This window comes from Orycteropus afer, unplaced genomic scaffold, assembly GCF_000298275.1.
Source record: "Orycteropus afer afer isolate SDZICR_OR568_19922 unplaced genomic scaffold, OryAfe1.0 scaffold00001, whole genome shotgun sequence".
NCBI classification, from domain to species: domain Eukaryota; kingdom Metazoa; phylum Chordata; class Mammalia; order Tubulidentata; family Orycteropodidae; genus Orycteropus; species Orycteropus afer.
In genome coordinates, this window is record NW_006921588.1 from 25596633 (window position 1) to 25618194 (window position 21562).

At 35.3% G+C, this 21562-nt stretch overlaps 1 protein-coding gene across 1 annotated transcript in view; it reads left to right on the forward strand.

Moving 5' to 3' along the window:
- The window catches only part of CIR1 (corepressor interacting with RBPJ, CIR1), a 47661-nt gene that overhangs the window by 16408 nt on the left and 9691 nt on the right, over positions 1 to 21562 (forward strand). Inside the window, exons 4-7 of the mRNA XM_007952698.2 lie at positions 681 to 691; positions 780 to 844; positions 1213 to 1261; positions 2107 to 2224. Coding sequence (XP_007950889.1) covers positions 681 to 691; positions 780 to 844; positions 1213 to 1261; positions 2107 to 2224 — 243 coding nt within the window. The remainder of the gene's footprint in view (positions 1 to 680; positions 692 to 779; positions 845 to 1212; positions 1262 to 2106; positions 2225 to 21562) is intronic.

Consider the following 21562-nt stretch of genomic DNA (forward strand, 5'->3'; position numbering starts at 1 on the left):
GGTTCAGAGTCTCTTCTGTCATCCACTTTGGTCTTCTTTTCTTTTGTTGTCTTTTTAGTGCTCTCTTGCTTTCTTCATGGATAATGTTCTTGATATCTTCCCATAATTCATTTGGCTTTCGGTCATTGGTGTTCAATGTATCAAATCTATTCTTTAGATGATCTCTAAATTCAGGAGGGATATAGTCAAGATCATATTTTGGCTCTCTTAGACTTGTTTTAATTGAGTAGTTTGAAATTAAGAATTAACATAATAACAACATAATAAATAATGATAATAAATAATGTCTCATTTAATATAATACTATCCTTCAGTAGGAGCTCTCATGGTGCAGTGGTTATGGCATTTGGCTGCTAACCAAAAGGTTGGTGGTTCGAACCTACCAGCCACTCCACAGGAGAAAGGTGAAGCAGTTTGCTTCTGTAAAGATTTACAGCCTTGGAAACACTATGGGAGTCACTATGAGTCGTAGTCAACTTGATGGCAGTAAGTTTGGTTTTTGGTTTTGATTTTATCCTTTAGTGATCTTGTGAAAGAAGGAAAAGAGTAAAATCAATTAAGTTCTTACAAATGGCAATTAAATACCATTCTATTATAGTGTACTATATAGAAGACTTGTATTGAAGTTTTTAACTTGTCATGCCTTTTATTTTTTTCTGTATTTTTGATATGCAATCAAGAAAACAAAGAGGTAAAGCCCTATTTCCTATATTTCAGTTTACTTCCAGTAATAGTGATTTTATGGAAAAATTGAAAGAATTTTCAATTAATGTTTTCAGAAAGAAGAAACAGAAGGAGAGACTGAATACAAATTTGAATGGCAGAAAGGAGCCCCACGGGAAAAGTAAGGACTGGTTGGTTTTTGTTTTTGTTTTTTAAGATAAAATATATATCATTAAAGTTACCTTTTAATTAACTAGAGAAGACAACTGATATAAAAAGATGTTTTTTATGACCCTCTTATACAACTAATCTGCTTGGCCATAGTCTTTTTTGTACTTTCTCATATTTTTTAATCATAAATCATCAGACTGGACACCTATAATGATTATTAAGTAGCTTTTGAAAATAATGAATAGATTTTATAGTTGTATGTACCTATTGAAGTAATACATTTTATGATGTTCTTAGAACTGTAAAACTGCTTTTCAAATTAATTGCTGTTTAATTTATTACATTTTTCTTAAATTATGTATTTTCTCTATTTAATAGATATGCCAAAGATGACATGAACATCAGAGATCAGCCCTTTGGTATTCAGGCAAGTGATACTTATTTTATTCTATATGAATAATTTTTATTTAGTAAATGTTTCTTTATATTGTGCAAAAGGTATTTGAGCTGAAAAGAGTGCTATGTTTCTATTTGTATCAGATAAGAGAAGGAATAGAGGAGGAAGAATCAAATGCAATAGACTGATAAAAGATAGAAATCAAAAGTTCTGTGAGTGAGGGTTATAGTTATACTGGTCTCTGCTGTTTTTAAGGAATTTGGAGGATTTACTCAAGGTCAAGAAAAGAAGTAAACTGTTATTAGTTTAGAACCAAGACAAACTACCACCAGAAGCGAAATTCTTGTTGTAAATAAAGTGTTATTGGAACACAGCCACATTCATTCATTTGCATATTACTATGGCTGCTTTTGCCCTACAACAGTAGAGTTGAGTAGTTGCAACAGAGACCATTTGACCTGTGAAGCTTAAAATATTTCGTATCTGGCTCTTTACAGAAAAAGTTTACAGCCTCTGGTTTAGAAAATGAAAACTTTGAAGATTAACTTACTAAAATTAGAGTATTTAAGATTAAGCCATAGCTTAATTCTTTTTTTAATATGTATTTCACCATATCTTTTGGGTGGTAATTATTATATTACCACTAAGTAAGTAAGAAGTAGAAAGAAGTAGGATTCATCTTAACTATGAAGCAGAATTGGTACTAGAAGATTTTGGTATCATTATAAGTTACCAAACCCAATTATGGAGTTTCTTTCCTGGAGATTTTTAAAAATAAGAGTAATTTAATTTAAACTCTGCCTAGGAATAGAGAGTTAAACATTGGTTAGATTTTTAGTATGTTAGTAACCAAAATAATGATCACTATTTCTCAGGTTCGAAACGTGAGGTGCATTAAATGTCATAAATGGGGCCATGTCAATACAGATCGAGAATGTCCTTTGTTTGGTCTTTCTGGAATCAATGCAAGTTCAGTTCCTACTGATGGCTCAGGTAGGCACTAGACATGATTTATTTGTTTTGGAGTTTATGCCAAGTACGAACAAGGAAAGATAAAATAATATTTTTCTTTAATCTCTGGATTTTTGTTGTTGTTGTTATGTTTTCTGTTTTCTTGGACTAAGGCACATTTCCAGAATTTGGTGGTAAATGGGAAAATCTGATCATATATTCTGAGTTTGAAATACAGTGTAATGAAATTAAATATACTTTTTCTAGCAAAGAGCTCTATTAACTTGATTTTAAAAGCAAACGATATGTACTTGTTGTTTTATGCTCTCGAGTCAGTTCTGACTCATAGCAACCTGTAAACAGTAAAATCCTATAGAATTTTCTAGGCTATAATATTTATTCATTTATCTTTATTTGAAACTGGCATTAAAATTTATTTCAGCTAGAGAACTGAAGGAATTGGAAACAGTAAGTTGTACAAATATTCATAGTAGCAAAACCCACAACAATGTGGCTATCCATAACATAGATTATAATGGCAGAATGGATGCTACAATCCACTGCTATCAGCTGATCCAATCCTTAGCAACCCTATAGGACAAAGTAGAAGTGCTCAATAGGGACATAAAAGATCATAAGCCATTTCCAGGAACTGAAAAACACCCCTGCGATGCTTCCCTCCTATGGTGTAGGACATAATATTGATGAGAGCAGATCTCCAGGTCCTTTCTTCCAGGTTGCTGCTAGTGGGTTCAAACCACTTGCCTTTTGGTTAGCAGTCTAACTCTTAACCATGGCACCAATTGGGCTCCTCAAGGGATATGTTAAACATTATTTATCAGGTCAGTAACCTAAAAATGGGAGGGGGTTCTTTCTCAGAGTCATATCCTCCTGAATTGCAAAATGTAGGGCATTCAGTGATTATAGTTAAAATGCCTTGTAGGATGAAGTTATTTTTTAAATCTGTAAGATTTTTAGTAGCTCTACTTTTATAGTGAAAGTTAATTCTTGGAACTAAAGTTTCTTTCTTTATGAAATAATTGTATTTGGCAACTATGTATTTGACATCCTTTATATCACCCAGTAAGTTTTCTTCTTTCGAGGTTCTGTGTTCTAAGCTCAGGAAATATGAGTTCCATCCCTGGTTTACAATCTAATGAGTAAGACAAAATTATCATATTATATAAGAATTTAGTAGAGAATAATGGAATCTAAATTATATAGTTAAAAGAGGAGGTAGGACCAAAGTGATTTTTGAAGGATTGTTAAGATTTAGACAGGTAGAAAGAAACCAAAAAAATCAAACCCATTGCTCATAGCAATTCTAACTCGTAGCAACCCTATAGAACAGAGAAGAACTGCTCTATAGGGTTTCTAAGGCTGTAATCTTTATGGAAACAGACAGCTATATCTTTCTTCCATGGAGCAGCTGGTATGTTCAAACTCCCAGCCTTTTGGTAGGCTGCTGAACATTTTAACCACTGCACTACCAGGGCTTGATGAGAGAGGACAGAACAGAAGGAAAACACAAGCAAAGTAATAAATGTGGTATGTGGGATAAGCCTGGAATGACAGATTTATCTTGGACAACTTTAAATGATTGGGATCAGATTTTTAAATGGCTCTGAAAAAGCTGGGTTTTTGAGTTTGGGTCACTGGTGCTGTGGCCACTGTTTCCTATAAACTTCTCTAATGTAAAGGGTTACTTAAGTTTTTGTTTAAAATATTAGTGCCATGATGCTATAGAAATAAAAAGGATCTTAAGAGAATATTATGAGCAATAAATTATATAGCCTAGAAGAAATGAACAAATTTCTAGAAACGAATAAACTTCCTACATTGACTGAAGAAGGAATAGAAGGCCTCAACAAACTATTAACAAGTAAAGAGAATCGGTTATCAAAAACCTCCCAAAAACCAAAAAGTCTGAGACCAGATGGCCTCAGTGAGGAATTCTACCAAACATTTATAGAACTGACTCTAATGCTTCTTGAACTTTTCCAAAATGTAGAAGAGGAGGGAATACTTCCCCACTCATTCTAGTAGGCTAGCACTACTCTGATACCAAAGCCAGACAAAGACACCACAAGAAGAGAAAACTACAGATCAATATTCCTTATGAATATAGATGCAGAATTCCTCAGCAAAATACTAGCAAACCTAATCCAAAAGCATACTAAAAGGAATATACACCATGATCAAGTGGGATTTATCCTAGAAATACAAAGGTAGGCCACCATTAGAAAAATCAATCAATGTAACACACCCATTAATATAACAAAGGAAGAGAATCACATGATCATCTCAGTCGACACAGAGAAGGCAATTGACAAAAATCCAACACTCTTTCATGATAAAAACATTCAACAAGCTAGGAATAGTACAAAGTACATAGTGGCACCGTTACAATACTTCTTATACAAACCAAGCACCTCGTGGGATGGGTGTTCTGCTTTGAAGGCTTAAGACCACAGTCTCATGGGACAACTAAGTCAATTGGCATAATAGAGTTCATGAAACTTTTGTTCTACATCCTAATTTGGTAAGTAGTATCTGGAGTCTTAAAAGCTTGTGCGTGGCCCTTTAAGATACAGATACTGGTCTCTGCTCATCCATTGTGAAAGAGGAAGGAAACCAAAGACTCAGAGAAGAAACTGGTTTATAGGACTAATAGTCTACATGAGTCAGTCTCATCTACCCTGAGACCAGAACTATCTGGTGCCCATCTACCGCAACCAACTGCTCTGATCAGGACAACAGTTGATGGATCCAGATATAATGGGAGAAAAATGTGGAACAGAACCTCAAATTCTTTAAAAAAATATTTTAAAAAATCCGGATTTACTGAACCAGTTAAGATCGGAGGACTCCCTGAGACTATTGCCCTGAGATGATCTTTAAACCTTGAACCAAAACTATCCCAAGGTCCCCTTTTAGTTAAATAACAGATTGGCTCCCAGAATAAAGAATATCACCTGTGAGTACTTCTCTCCTTTAAAAAATCATCTGTGTGAGACCAAATGGTCAGTGATCATTTTAAAAACAAAGATAAGAAGGTTAGGGGTTAGGGAAACTCAGTTGCTAGAAGTGGAACAACCAGAATGAAAATGAATGTTCACACATTCTGAAGAATGTCACCAATGCGCAGAACAATTTGAGCAGAAATTGTTGACTGGGAACCTGATCTCCTGTGTAAACTTTTACCAAAAACATAGTAAAATATTATTTAAAACAGTCAAGCTAGGAATAGAAAATCCTTAGTCTGATAAAGGCCATTTACAAAAAACACACAGCTGACATCATACTCAGTGTTAAGACTAAGTGGTTTTCCTGTTAGGAACAAAACAAAAATGCCCACTCTTACCATGGGTATTCAAGATTGTACTGGAATTTCTAGCTACAGCAATTTGACAAGCAAAAGAAATAAAAGATACCCAGATAAAGAAGGAAGAAGTAAAACAATCCCTTTTTGCAGATAACGTAATTCTGTATATAGAATACCACAAAGAATCCACAAGAAAGCTACTAGAGCTAATAAATGAATTCAGTAGAGTGGTAGAATACAATAAGTTCAACATACAAAAATCAGGTTTTTATACATCAGCAATGAGCATCCTGAAAAGGAAATTAAGGAAACAACTCAATTTACAATAACATCTAAAAGAATAAAATACCTAGGAATAATTTTAACCAGAAAGGTGAAAGATATGTACACTGAAAACTATAAAACATTACAGAAGGAACTTGAAGACCTAAGTAAATAGCAAGACATCCCAAGTCTATGGGTTGGAAGACTAATATTGTTAAGATGTCATTATTGCCTAAAGCAATCTATAGATTAAAAATTCTAACAGCTTTTGTAGAAATGGAAAAGCCAGTCCTCAAATTCATATGGAACTGCAAGACACCTCAATTAGGCAAAGCAATCTTGAAAACTAGAACAAAGTAGAACTCACATTCCCAATTTCAAAACATACTATGAAGCTACAGTAATCAAAACAGCCTGGTACTGGTATAATGATAGACATACAGACCAATAGAATAAATTTGAGAGTCCAGAAATGAGCCCATACATCTATGGTCAATTGATTTTTGATATCATTTTAATCATCAAATGTTTCATGATCCCACTTATATGAAATAACTAGAATAGGCAAGTATATAGAGGCCAGAGTTTATTAGTGATGCTCAAGGGCAGGCCGGAGGGAGGAGAAAAGGAAGAGTCATTGCTTCAGGGACCCTGAGCTTCTGGTGAAGGTAACGGAAAAAACTGGAAATCGATAGTGCTAATAGTTGAACAACATGATGTGTTTAACATCACTGAACTGTACAGTAAAACCTGTGAAATACAATATCTGTGTAAGGTGGAATCCTACCAGAAGAGGAAAACTCAGATATTTTCCAGTAAAATGAACAATAGAAGAGTAGTAAGACCACACCCTGTCAAAGGCGAAAAATTTTCAAGACACAGAAAATCAAGGCACTTCCATCGAGTTCTGGCTCTCATAGGTTTCACTGTACATGTGAAAACTGTTGAATTGGCAAATGCTTTGTTAAATATTTTCATTACAGTTATTTATATATACATGTATTGCAAAACCCCTATCACACCCAGATGATGCATGTGACCTGCATGTTTGGGAAAACATGATGTATTTACAATTGTAGTCAAAACTGATACCATAGAATATTCTATGTATGTGTGTGTTTTTGTAAGAAAAATATAATTGAAAAGGAAAGGTAGTAATCTGTTGAAAGAGCTTTTATCAGAAAGACCTTAAAATGATTATGTTCATTTCCATATCATTTTTAATTTTCCACTGTTGTAAACAATCTAAAACCCAGCACTTGGAGGATAGCAAAGCAAAAAGTGGATATGTTACCAAAAAACCAAACCCACTGCCATTGACTCAATTCCAGCTCATAGCAACCCCTATTGAGTTTCTGAGGTGGTCAGTCTTTATGGAAGTAGATTGCCCCATTGTCCTTCCAAAGAGTGGTTGGTGGGTTTGAACCTCCAGCCTTCTGGTTAGCAGTCAGATGCTAACCAATTAGCAGTCTGCACCACCAGAGCTCCTTGTGGATATGTTAGATGAATTAAATAATATAAATTGATTCTGTACTCTTTTTTAATAATATAAAATGACATGTATATATATTAAGACTGGAAGGAAACATGACAGTAGTTAACATGTTAATTTTATGAAACTGCAGATGGTTTTCTTTTACTTTCGTAGTTAAATGTATGATTAATTATAATTTGAAAAGAAACTTATAATGTAGGCTTTTCAAACATTGAGTAGCGCATAGTACTCTTCAGAGGCTAGTATTTTCCTTGGTACTGCCATATTAAATTTATTTTTCAGAATAATTAGAAAGCAAAGAGTCACTGGTGTGTTGTAAAGGAGGTGTTCTTGGTGAGAAATAACTAACAGAATTAATTCTTTGCTTCAGTCTTTATAGAAAAAAATGCTAGGAAATTTCCATTTTCAGTTTTTTCCTTTCAAGCTGAAAAGATGTAAGTATGAGAACAAATATCAGTAACTGTATCTTTAAATTCATATATCATGTATCTTACTTATATAAGAATATCATAAAACATTGGACTCATAAAATTATGGTAAAAGTAGGTCAGTAATTTTTAGCAACTATGAGATCAAATAAGATGATGAAAGTTACGAATCTGTTTTTGGTATATCATCAAGGTTAAAACCTTGATATACACAACTTAGGCTGTGTATAAGAACAATGGAAATTTTGAGAAAACAGTACCTTTTTTTGTTTGTTTAAATTCTTTTTTATTTACTACACAGTCATGAAATTATCTTAAGGGAGTAATCATAGATATGTCCAAAGACTTAGTTGCAAAGCATTGCTTATAATAGAAAGAGAAAGAATGAACGAAGAAAAAGAGAGTAGGAAGAGAAACAACCTATGCTCATAAGAGGATATTAAGGCAATAATTGTAGGGTATTTGTTACAGTAGAATACTTTGCTGTGCTACCATTAAAAATGATAAGAATATTTCTTAGTGATATGTAAGTTGTTTACAACATCTGGTTAAATTTAAAAAGCAGGTTATAGAAAGAGTAGTTATGTAAATTCTAATTTTATATTTCTCTTTGTATCTTTATGTAGTCATGTAGACAAAAAAGATACTTTTAGGAAATTAAATGGGAAGAAGATAGACCAGTTATAAATAGCTGTTGTGTCTGGGTGGTAGGATTACCTGAGATTTTTAGTTTTATCTTTTTTGCTTATCTGTATTTTCTACAGTGAAGATAAATTATAATTTTTAAGTGAATATTATTTTAGAAGGAAATTAGTTAACAATACATTGCTCAGTTAATGACTTTAAGATTTGACCTGAATTTAGCAATAGTGCTTAACTAATGCTAATAGAAACTCTTAAAGGTTTCCCAAAAACAAAATCAAAACTTTACTGTATCAAGAATGAAGGCAAAAAATAATGATGTTGTATTCTGAATTTGAATGCAATGAAAACTAAACTGACCAATTTCCTAATCCACTTGCTGATTCAAGCTAAAAAAATCTTTTCATTTAAAAAAATAACCTATTGAATAATGTTTCACCAGTGAATAGAGATTATTTTTGCAATAAGGCAATTTCAGTGAATGTGGTTATCATGGGATAATCACACCCCTGGGGTACAGCCTTGTGCCTGTAATCTCCCAGGAGTGTAATTATTTCATGATAACTGTACCCCCTGGTGTTGCATTATTTCTATTATGAAATTCTTAGTTTAGTATATAAAGTAACTTACTTTGATCACTGGAAACTGCAAGGTGCTGTTAGAATGTTCCAGCTGTGAGGTTTACAGAGACCAGCTATAAGATTTACTTCTCCTTTACAAACTTAAATTAGGTAATCAAAATGCTTCTTTGGGCTAAGCTGGTTTGGAATATATTTTATACTGATAAGATTCTCTTAACTGTAACTTCTCATCTATTCTAGATACATCGAACTTAAAAAACTTGTAAACTTCAGTGGTAACTGAATTTTTATAAAAGATTGTTATTTTAGAATATAATTAAATGGCCAGCTCACCTGCTTTTCATCTATATTGTATATCCCTTATTCTTATCATTGACTCTTGACATCTGTCAGTTACTGTGCTTTTAATATATATTGAAATTAAATCAGGCCTTTAAATGGGTTTTTCCTAGCTCAGTCATGGCTGACAAAGCGAAACTGGAATGGACCCAAACTAGAACAATAACCAGAATGGGAAAAATTACAGGTCAGTGTCTTGCTAGAAACTTAATCTCCCTCTTAGAAAACAAAGGCAGAATGAGCATTGCATAGCAACCAAATCTCTTGAACAGCAGAGTCAGAAACTGGTGCCTCACTCAAAGATGGCAGCCAATCACACCACTTTGAATGTGTGTTGCTCTCCATACAGTCCTGGCAATAATCCAGACTCCCACATGATGCTTCTGAAAGGGCTCACTACACCTCTTCCAACTCTTCACTCCAGAGCTTCAACCTATAATTTTTCCCATTCCAGTAATTGTTCCAGTTGTTGTTGTTAGGTGTCCTCAAGTCATCTCCAACTCATAGTGACCCTATGCACAGTAGAACAAAACACCACCCAGTTCTGCATCAGCTCCATGATCCTTGCTATACTTGAGCCCATCGCCACCACTACCATCTCATTGAGGGCCTTCCCCTCTTTCGTTGCTCCTCCACCTTACTAAGCATGACATCCTTCTCCAGTGAATGGTCCATTCTGACAACATGACCCAAGTATGTGAGACAAAGTCTGGCCAAATTGTTCCAGTACACCTACATTTTGTAAAATCAGACCTGTTTCAGTTTTGCTAGCTGAAATGGTTCAAACTGGTTTGAAGCCCTGAATTAAACATGTTTAGTTTAATTTATGGTGGGTTTTCTCAATAAAGCTGTTACTATAATTTTTTTTTAGCAGTGTTTTGAGATATAATTCAAATACCATGTGATTTACCCAGGAGCTCTGGTGGCGCAGTGGTTAAGGCATTTGGCTGCTAACCAGAAGATCAGCAGTTTAAACCTACCAGCTAACGGCTCCATGAGAGAGAGGAGAAGCAGTCTGCTTCCATAAAGATTTACAGCCTTGAAAAACCTATGTGGCAGTTCTACTCTGTCTTGCAGGGTCACTAGGAGTTGGAATCAACTTGATGGCAGTGGGTTTGGCTTGAGTATATGTAATTTACCCATTTAAAGTGTGCAATTCAGTAGCTTTTAGTATATTTACAAAGTTGTGCATCCGTCACCACGATCAATTGTAGCCAATTTTTATTGCCCTAAAGAGATACCCCACACTGCTTAAGTTATTACCACCCCCTCACCCTCAGCCATAGACAATCAATAATCTACGTTCAGTCTCTATAGATTTGCCAATTCTGGACATTTCATAGAAATGGAATCATACAATATATGGTAAAGCACGTGGTTTTAATACGATTTAATTTGCCTTTAAATTTCACATGTAACACAATTAAGCCATTTTCCTCCTCCCCTAAATTCATCTATGGAATGTATTTTCCTATGATGCTAAAAGAAAAACAATAAATAAAAGAATAGATAGTCTTAGAATAATTAAAAATTCTAGCACGAGTTTAAGAATTTTTTTGGTTACCTGTAAACCACATTAATTCTAGTCAGATTGTCTGTAGAAAATATAAAGCTAAAATTTATTAAATCCCTATTTTCCATGGATAAACAAAGGTTTACATTTCTGACTTTTCTCTTCCAGAAGCAAACAGGTAACTCTAAACAGTCATTTTGTAAGAAGCTAGACCTGGGGTTGCTGAAGCACTTCCTATGAATAGTGCCAGTCCTGCTTCAGCATGCTTTAACCACCCATCTTGCCCCACTGTTCAGCTCATATCTACACCAGGGCTGAGAGTGGATGAACCAGACCTGAAATGCTAATACTGCTATGGTGTTCAGCAGTACTGCTGAAATAAAAGGGTTAGTAACATTCAACTTCTTGGTGGTTTTTGTAAAAGTTAATAAACATTGACCCCAAATTTGTTAACATGGTTTCATATGTTCCTAAGTATTTGATTTTTGGTTTTTAGGTTAAGGTTGTTATATATTTGAAGTTACTTCACTATAATTTTTTTTTCTTTACTTAGCTATAATTTTTAAAATATTTGAAACTGGCTAAATATAATAATAGGGCAAATTTCACATCTGGGGTCTAAAAAGCAGATTTCAAATCCAGAATACTGTTACTGGGTATAGTAAGAATGTATCAATTGCTTTTTCTTTACATTGCTTAAGTCTGAGATCCAGCCACACCACAAATGGCTAAAATGATGATACTTAATGTTTCAGGTGTCTAGCCAATCTTGTTTATGCTATAACCTTTTATGTATTTAAACAATATGAAAATGAATAAATACTTTAAATCAAGGAGAGTATTATTTTGTACTTGCTGCAGATATTTATTTGTATATCAGTGCTCTTTTCCTTGCCATATTTCCCCAACTCTTGATTTCATTTTTCTTGAAGAGTACTAAACTAAACCATAGAACTGATAAGAGTTTTCTGTAACAGGAACTCCCACATGCTGCTTCTCCATTTTTTCATCACCCTTTCATGTTGAGGGCATTTCTGGAACATGGTTGGGAACTTTAAAAAACTAATTGTCTGATATAAGCATTCCCAGAAAGATACCTAAGAGCATGCTAGAAGGACTTTCTATAGGAAAGAAGATGATAAACTTGTCCTTCCAGTAGCGCCACCTGAATCTGTCTTGGAGTTCTGTTGGATCCTACCAGCATGGCTACAGAGATAGCCCTACATCTGACAGCAGAATTGATTGTTCAATCCTCTGATATAACTCTACTGCAAAAGAGTATTTTTACCAAAATCTCATTAGAGCCAAACTCATGAAATAGGCATATATTCAAACTCAAAAATAAAAGATTGACCTCAAAGTAAAGGACTGAAGGCACCATGTCTCTCCTTTATAATATGGAGTTGATCAATGAAGAACCAAATATTGAACCATTAAAAAGATAAATCAGTAAAACTTGTCAAATCAAAGTACTTCAAAAGGTAAAATGATACTCTTGATTAGTACTTTAAATTCTGGGTATTTTTGTAGTAAGTAATTACCAATGGTTAAGCAATATAGAACTATTTATAAATATTATCATAATTCAATGATTAAATTAATTTCAGTCTTGTTCTGTCAGTAAATGATTCTCCTCTGTGTTAAAGGCTTGTGTGAGGCTGGTGGAGGCTATACCTCCCATAGTCTCAAAGGGGATGGATCATGGTCATAACTCTCTTTTACATGCCTCTTCCGATTAACATTATTCCATCTACCCAAGGTCTGCCACTTTTAGATAAAGAAAATTAACTTGTGATTACATTGGAAAATGAGTGGAATTTAGTCTATCTAGTAAATATTAACTCTTCTATCCAAATCAGTGGGATCAGACAATAGCAACAATCGTGAGGATGGCCCAGGACCAGGCATTGTTTCCTTGTGTTGTATATAGGGTTGCTATTAGTTGGAACCAGAAGCTCTGGGGCGTAGTACCTAAGGCATTTGACTGCTGACCAGAGGGCTGGTGTTTCAAACCCACCAGCCACTCCTCAGAAGAAAGATTGGGCAATCTACTTCTGTAGTGATACCACCTCGGAAACCCAAGGAGGGATCGCTGAGTTGGATCCAACTTGACAGCAGTGAGTTTGGTTTGGTATTTTTGGTTATTAGTTAGAACCAACTCAGTGGCACCTGAACTAACAAACCCAAATCAAAGATCATGAATTTACCTTGAATCTTCATGTGTTCCATTTACTTAGAATGCTCTGCTTTTTACTTTTTTCTAAGTCTCAGGAAATCTTAGAGATCAAATTCAGTTTCTACTTTTTTCCTGGAAAGTATAAGACCTTCTGAAATAAGGACTGTATCTTATTTATCTTTGTATCCCCAAAGCCTTGCACAAATACATATTCTTAGTAATTAATGATTTAGTGAGTGAATGAATAAAAAGGCTAGGCTAGCTGTTCGGAACCACTGTTTATCACTGCCTTCTCGGAACTTATAACATAAATCTACTATTTATACTTTTTCTTTTCTTTCATTTGAACTAATTTTCCCAAAAAGATTATATGGTCCTTAAAGACAAAGGTCAAGTTCTCTATTCATTATCTTTCAAGTGCCTACTAAGGTAAAGTAATAAGCTCTCAGTAATAAATACTGATTGTTAAAATCACTTTCTATGTTGTATGGTACGGATATTTGCATTCAGATTCCCTATATAAGAATATTTGTAGTTGGAGAATATATAGATATAATGAGACTCTACAGTACCATCCAAACCAACCTCACTGCTGTGGAGTTGGATCCAACTCATAGCGACCCCTCCTTGTGTTTCCGAGGTGGTATCACTACAGAAGTAGATTGCCCAACCTTCCTTCCAATGAGTGGTTGGTAGGTTTGAACTGCCAACCTTCTTAATTACTATTGACTGATTTAGAATACCATGTAGGTAAAACATTTTTTTTTTTTTTTTTTTAAGTAAAATGTACTGGTCTTGTTCATTGCTTAGTACCTGGGGTCTAAAAAGCTTACAAGCAGACATCCAAGGTACACTTAGTCTCTGTTCACCTTCAGCAACAGAGGAAGATAGAGAGTCAGGAATAAGAGGAAGAAATGGAATGTGTGGGTAATTATCATGAGACCAGAAGAACTAGATGTGATTCCTGGCTACCATTACTGACCATTTTGAACAAAGTTTCCATAGATGAATCTTGATCAAAAGGGGGAAAATATGGAACAGAATTTCAAATTCTTACCGACGCTAGACTTTCTATAGTCATGGAGTGTGTATAAACTCCTGAAACTATTGCCCTGAGATAATCGTCAAACCTTAAACAAAAAATATCCCTTGAAGTCATCTTAAAACCACTTGTTGTTCAGTGCCACCCAGTCAGCTCCAAGTCATAGCAATCCTGTGTACAACAGAACAAAACACTACTGGGTCCTGTACTAGCTTCACGATCCTTGCTGTACCTGAGCCCATCATTGCAGCCACAGTGTCAATCCATCTTGTTGAAGGCTTTTTCCTTTTTTGATGACCCTCCACTTTACCAAGCATGATATCCTTCTCCAGGAATAGTCCCTTCTGACAACATGACCAAATAGGTGAGACCAAGTCTGGCCATTCTCTCTTCCAAGGAGCATTCCAGCTCCACTTCATCCAGGACAGATTTGTTAGTTCTTCTGGTAGTCCATGGTACCTTCAGTATTCTTTGCCAACACCACAACTCAAAAGCATCAACTCTTCTTTGGTCTTTCTTATTCATTGTCCAGCTTCCACATACATATGAGGCTATTGAAAATACCATGGCTTGGGTTAGACGCACCTTAGTCTTCAAAGAGACATCTTCGCTCTTCAGCACTTTAAAGAGGTCTTTTGCAGCAGATTTGCCCAGTGCAATACAACATCTGATTTCTTGACTGCTGCTTCCATTGGTAGAACCAAGTAATATGAAATCTTTGACAACTTCAATCTTTTCTCCATTTATCTTGCTGCTGCTTGTTGGTCCAGTTGTGAGGATTTTCGTTTTCTTCATGTTGAGGTGTAATCCATACGGCAGGCTGCAGTCTTTAATCTTCATCAGTAAGTGCTTCAAGTCATCCTCACTTTCAGCAAGCAAAGTTGTGTCATCTGCATATCTCAGGTTGTTAATGAGTCTTCCTCCAATCCTGATGCCACATTCTTCTTCATATAGTCCAGCTTCTTGCATTATTTTCTCAGCAAAGAGACTGAATAAGTATGGTGAAAGGATACAACCCTGACACAGTCCCTTCCTGATTTTAAACCATGCAGTATCCCCCTGTTCTGTTAGAACAACAGCTTCCTGGTCTATGTACATGTTCCTCATGAGCACAATTCAGTGTTCTGAAATTCACATTCTTCTCAATGTTATCCATAATTTGTTATGATCCACACAATCGAATGTTTCGCATAGTCAGTAAAACACAAGTAAACATCTTTCTGGTATTCTTTGCTTTCAACCAAGATCTATCTGACATCAGCAATATTCCTCGTTCCATGTCCTCTTTTGAATCCAGCTTGCATTTCTAGAAGTTCTCTGTCAATGTACTGCTGCAACCATTTTTTAAGTATCTTCAGCAAGATTTTTGCATGTGATATTAATGATACTGTTCTATAATTTCCACATTCTATGGGATCACCTTTCTTTGGAATGGGTACAAATATGGATCACTTCCAGTCAGTTGGCCAGGTAGCTTGGCATATTCCAGATTTCTTGGCATGAAAAGTAAGTACCTCGAGCACAGCATCTGTTTGTTGAAACATCTCAATGGATGTTCCATCAATTCCTAGAGCCTTGTTCTTTGCCAGTTCCTTCAGTGCAGCTTCGACTTCTTCCTTCAATACTATTGGTTCTTGATCATATGATACCTCCTGGAATGGATGAACATCGACCAGTTCTTTTTGGTACAGTGACTCTGTGTATACCTTTCATCTTTTGATGTTTCTTGCATCATTCCATATTTTGCCCATAGAATTCTTCAATATTGCAACTCGAGGCTTGAATTTTTTCGTCAGTTCTTTGAGCTTGAATAATGTCAACCATGTTCTTCCCTTTTTGTTTTCTAACTCCAGGTCTTTGCACATTTCATTACAATAATTGACTTTGTCTTATTGAGTTGCTCTCTGAAATTTGTTAAGCTCTTTTATCTTGTCATTTCTTTAGCTGCTTTGGCTACTGTCCTTTGAAGGGCAAGTTTCAGAGTCTCTTCTGACATGCATTTGGGTCTTTTCTTCCTTGCTTGTCTTTTTAATGACCTTTTGCTTTCCTCATGGATGATGTTCTTGACGTCATCCCACAGTTATTCTGGTTTTCGGTCCTTGGTGTTCAAGACATCAATTCTATTCTTTAGATGGTGTCTAAATTCAGGAGGTCATATTTTGTCTCTGGTGGACTTGTTTTAATTGTCTTCAACTTCAACTTAAACTTTCATCTGAGCAGTTGATGGTCTGTTCCACAGTCAGCTCCTGGCCTTGTTTTGCCTGAAGATATTTAGCTTCTTCATTGCCTCTTGCCACAGATGTAGTCAGTCTGATTCCTGTGTACTCCATCTGGCGAAGTCCTTGTGTATAGTTGCTGTTTATGTTGTTGGAAAACTTACTGCAATCAGTAAGTCATTGGTCTTGCACAATTCTATCATGTGAGCTCCAGCATCATTTCTATCACCAAGGCCTTATTTTCCAACTACTATTGATTCTTCTTTGTTTCCAACTTTTGCATTCCAATCACCCGTAAAAATCAACACATTCTGATTATATGTTTGGTCAATTTTAGACTGTAGAAGTTGGTAAAAATCATAAATTATATTTCAATAAAATGTATTTAAAAAAAAAAGTTGGTAAAAATCTTTAATAATCTGGTCTTTGGCTTTGGTGGTTGGTGTATAAATTTGATTAATAGCAGGATTAACTGGTCTTCCTTGTAGGCATATAGATATTATCCTATTGCTGACAGCATTGGACTGCAGGATAGATCTTGAAACATTCTTTGAGAGGATGAATGCCACTTCATTCCTCTTGAATTTGTGCTTCCCAGCATAGTAGATCATATGGGTGTCTTATTCAAAATGGCCAAAACCAGTCCATCTCAGCTCACTAGTGCCTAGAATATCAATCTTTATGCATTCATTTCATTTTTGACAACTTCCAATTTTCCTACATTCATACTTCATACATTCCATGTTCTGATTATCAGTGGATATTTACAGCTGTTTCTTCTCATTTTTAGTCATGCCACATTGTGAAATGGAGGTCCCAAAAGCTTTACTCCATCCATGTCATTAAGGTTGACTCTACTCTGAGGAGGCAGCTCTTCCCCAGTTGTATTTTGAGTGCCTTCTCACCTGAGGGGCTCATCTGGCACTATATTGGACAGTGTTTCAGGTCTATTAGTGAAGTTTTCCGGTAATATATCAGACAGTGTTTCACTGCTGTTCATAAGGTTTTCACTGACCAGTCCTTTGAGAAGTGGGTCGCCTCTTCCTTCTTCCCTGTCTCTTTACCACCTCAAAAACCCAAAGGGGGTCACTATGAGGTGGAATTGACTCAACAGCAGTGAGTTTGGTTTGGTTTTTGATATAGGATCAATTTGATAATAGCAAATGAAAGATTAAATGGGAACTTTAGGGGGTAGTGAATTTAGTTTAATGAGACAAGAACAACTCAGAAAAAGATGGTGAAAATGGTTGCACAAATTGAAGAGTGTAATCAGGATCACTAAATTATATATGTAGAAAGTGTTAAATTGGTGTATGTTTTGCTGTGTGTATTTTCAATAACAGCAACAAAATAAAATTTAGAAAAGAAAAAAAATGCACTAGTCTTAAGTGTAGAGTTTGAGTTTAGCAAATGTATACACGCATGTAACCAGTACCCCTGACAAGATTCAAAGCATTGCCATAACCCTAGAAAATTTCCTTCTGTCCCTTTTCAGTCTGTCCCTACCCCCCATAGCCATTCTTCTGATTTCTAACTCTAACCATTAGTTTGACCTGTTCTTCAGCTTCCTGTAAGTCACACAATATATCATACAGTATATACATACTCACTTGTGTCTTATAATTCTTTCTCTCAACATAATGTTTTTGAGATTCATGGATTCATAACTTTTCAAGAGTATTCGTCTTCCCATAACTTAGTTAAAAAATAAGGCTGACTTCTAATGCTTCATGCTTATCACAGCACAAATGGAAAGAGCTGGTGGCGCTGTGGTTAAAGCATTGGGCTGCTACCCAAAATGTCAGTGGTGGGTCCTCTAGAACTGTGAATTGACTTTATTATTGCTGGATGTATCATTACTAAAATATTTGGTTATAAATTAAGTTGAAAATATAAGTAATAAAACCATAAACAATAGGTCACATAGTTTTAACTGGATTCTGTAAGGCAAGGTTGTTTTTAATAAACAGTGTTTTTTACTAGTATACAGTAGGGACGTTTCCTCTTTCCTTGCTTTTGTGTATTTTCCAGACACATAGACTAAAAATAAAATGTTTAATTTTTCCTTTACATTGTATGTTTTAATAGAGATCAGATTAACTGTCTTCAATATGAACTTGGGATGAGGGCAATAAGAAACCCTATTGTTTCCAGCCTCCACTAAGATGAACTGGCAGTGTGTCAGGAAAATTCCCAGTATGAAGCAGTTTTATTACAATTCAGTACAATTGGTTCTTGCATAACCTTTAGAAAATCATACATAAAACATTCTCATCTATATAAATAAAAATCACCCACATACTTTATTAATAGCTTTGTTCACTTTTTTCCTGGGACTTATACTGCATGTTCCTATTGTGCCCTTTTTATGAGTCCCCCCCCCCTTCTTTTTTAAGATAACTTTCTATAAGCTCTCTTTAAAACAAACAAACAAAAAAAAGTTTCTTCCAAAAAAATATATTATGGTAATAATAGGACTTTAGTATAATTCTAAGGTATTTTTTGATAACTTTCACTAAGCACAGATGTCCCAGATGTCCCTCTTCCCTGTGTACTATAACTAGTGCCTGCAAGTGTCCTTTTTACGTTTAGCAAGTGGGAGTAACCTATTCACTGGATATAGTCAATTTAACTTTAGTAAAGGAGGGAGGGAAGGGTATGCTTTCATGGAAATAAGAATCATCATAGACTGTATTTGTGATAATATTTGGGGGTTTATTTTTAAACATACACACACTTTTAAAGTTATACCACTCTTACTGTGACTACAGTAAATACATAGTAAAGGAGGTAGAAGAGCACACCAGAATGAAGTCTTGATTTTCTTAGTCTAGTTTGTTAGCCAGAAATGTGTGTGTCTCGGGGTGTCATTTTATAGAATCCATACTTTGGGAGACTTTTTATATATTCCCTAAAGTATGTGGTATAAAATATAAAGGCATTCTCCAAAATAATTTAATATAGTAAAACCTGCGAAAACCAGAATCCATGGAAGGTGGAAACCTGTCAGAGAAGGAAAACTCAAATATTTTGCACTGAAATGAATGGTAGAAAAGTGGTAAGACTGCACCATCTCAAAGGCAGGAAACTTGAGAGACCCTGGAAAACAAGGCAGTCCCATTGAGTTCCTGTTCTCACAGGCTTCACTGCAATAAGCCTTTTGAGCTATGAGTCAAAATAAAATCAACAGCACACAACAACAGAGCTGACTACAAATTTATAGAAAATTCAAGGGCTAGAAGAGTATCTTAAATGATATCACTGTTTAGAATGTGGAAAATTGTACAGGACAAATGACCCATTTTCTTCAACATGGGAACAGCAATAAGGGTGGAAAAGGTGAATAAACTCCTTTAGACTAAAGGAGACTTAAGAACAACACCTATTAGAATGGCTAAAATCCAAAACACTGATAATACCAAATGCTGACAAGGATATGGAGCAGCAAAAGCTCATTCTTTGCAAGTGGAAATGCAAAATGGTACAACTGCTTTGAAGGACAGTTTGGCATTTTCTCCCAAAGCTAAACATAGGCTTAGATACCCTCCAGCAGTCACACTCAGGTATTTACCCAAATGAGATGAAAACATATGTTCATATGAAAACCAGCATACATATATGTATAGCAGTTTTGTTCATAATTGTGAAAAATTGGAAGCAATCAAGATGTCCTTCAATGAGTAAATGGATAAACAGTGGTACATCCATACAATGAAGTATTACTCAGCAATAAAAAGATAAGAGCTATCAAGCCAGGAAAAGACATGGAGGAACCTTAGGTACATATTAAATGTAATTAAATTAAATTAAAGAAGCCAGTCTGAAAAAGCTACATACTTAGAAAAATGTAGTATAATTCAAACTACATGCTATTCTAGAAAGGGCAAAGCTGTCAAAACAGTGAGAAGATCAGAGGTTCAAGGGCAAAGGAGAAAGATGAGTAAGTGGATCATAGGCACTTTGAGTGCACTGAAACTATTTTGTATTATACCATAATGGTGGACACAGGATATTATGCATTTGTCAAAACCCACAGAACTGGAGATGCACCCCTTAGATCAATCAACCATGAGACATCAGAAGGAATGCATTCACATAGAAGGAAAGCTGTACACACAGGAATGCATAGATAAGAAGGGCACAGGGAAGGGGTAGTCACAGGGAAGAGATGGGAGGAGAGCTTTTTATGGTGGGGGATTACAATCAGGGTCATGAAACCAAATGGGCATGATCTGTTGAGAGCAAAATGAATCTGCTTTGTAAATGTGCACCCAAACCCAAACCACAATTTATAAAAAAGAAACAGAACTGGGTAACACAAAGTGAATCCTAATGTAAACTGTAGACTTTAGTTAATAAAAGCACACTGATAATTGTTTCATCAATTGTAACAAATGCACCACAGGAATGCAAGATGTTAATAATAGTTAAGCTGTGTACAGGAAGAGGGAAGAGCATATTGGTACACTCTGTACTATCAGCATAATTTTTCTGTAAACCTAAAACTATTCTAAAACATAAAGACTATTAAAAAAAGTGATGTGCCAACCAGATGAAATGTGTGGACCTTGTTTGGATCCTAACCTGAGCAAACCAGTTGTAAAAAGATACTTTTGAGATAATTGGGAAAAATCTGTATACTGACTGGATGTTAAATGATACTTTAATTTTCTTTTTTAATTTTTTATTGTGATGTGGATGAAATTTTACAAATGAGATTCATTTCACATTCAACAGTTCATTCATACACATTTTGTTCCCTGACACTGATTACAATCCCCACAATGTAACAACTCTCCTCCCAGTTCCTTCCTGTGGTTACCCTTTCCTTGAGGCTTTCTTCCTGTGCATTCCTGCTTTCCCTAGCTGCTGCTGCTTTTTTTGTAGAACTTTTTTTTTGTCTGCTAAGATTCTATGGGCAAGATATTGAATGATGCAGGAAACATCAAAAGAAGATGGAAGGTATACACAGAGTCACTGTATCAAAAAGAATTGGTCGACGTTCATCCATTTCAGGAGGTATCATATGATTAAGAATCAATGGTATTGAAGGAAGAAGTCGAAGCTGCACTGAAGGAATTGGCAAAGAACAAGCCTCCAGGAATTGATGGAACACCCATTGAGATGTTTCAACAAATAGATGCTGTGCTCGAGCATACTCTTCTATGCCAAGAAATTTGGAATATGCCAAGCTATCTGGCCAACTGACTAGAAGAGATCCATATTTATACCAACTCCAAAGAAAGGTGATCCCACAGAATGTGGAAATTATAGAACAGTATCATTAATATCACATGCAAGTAAAATCTTGCTGAAGATAATTCAAAAACAGTTGCAGCAGTACATTGACAGAGAAATT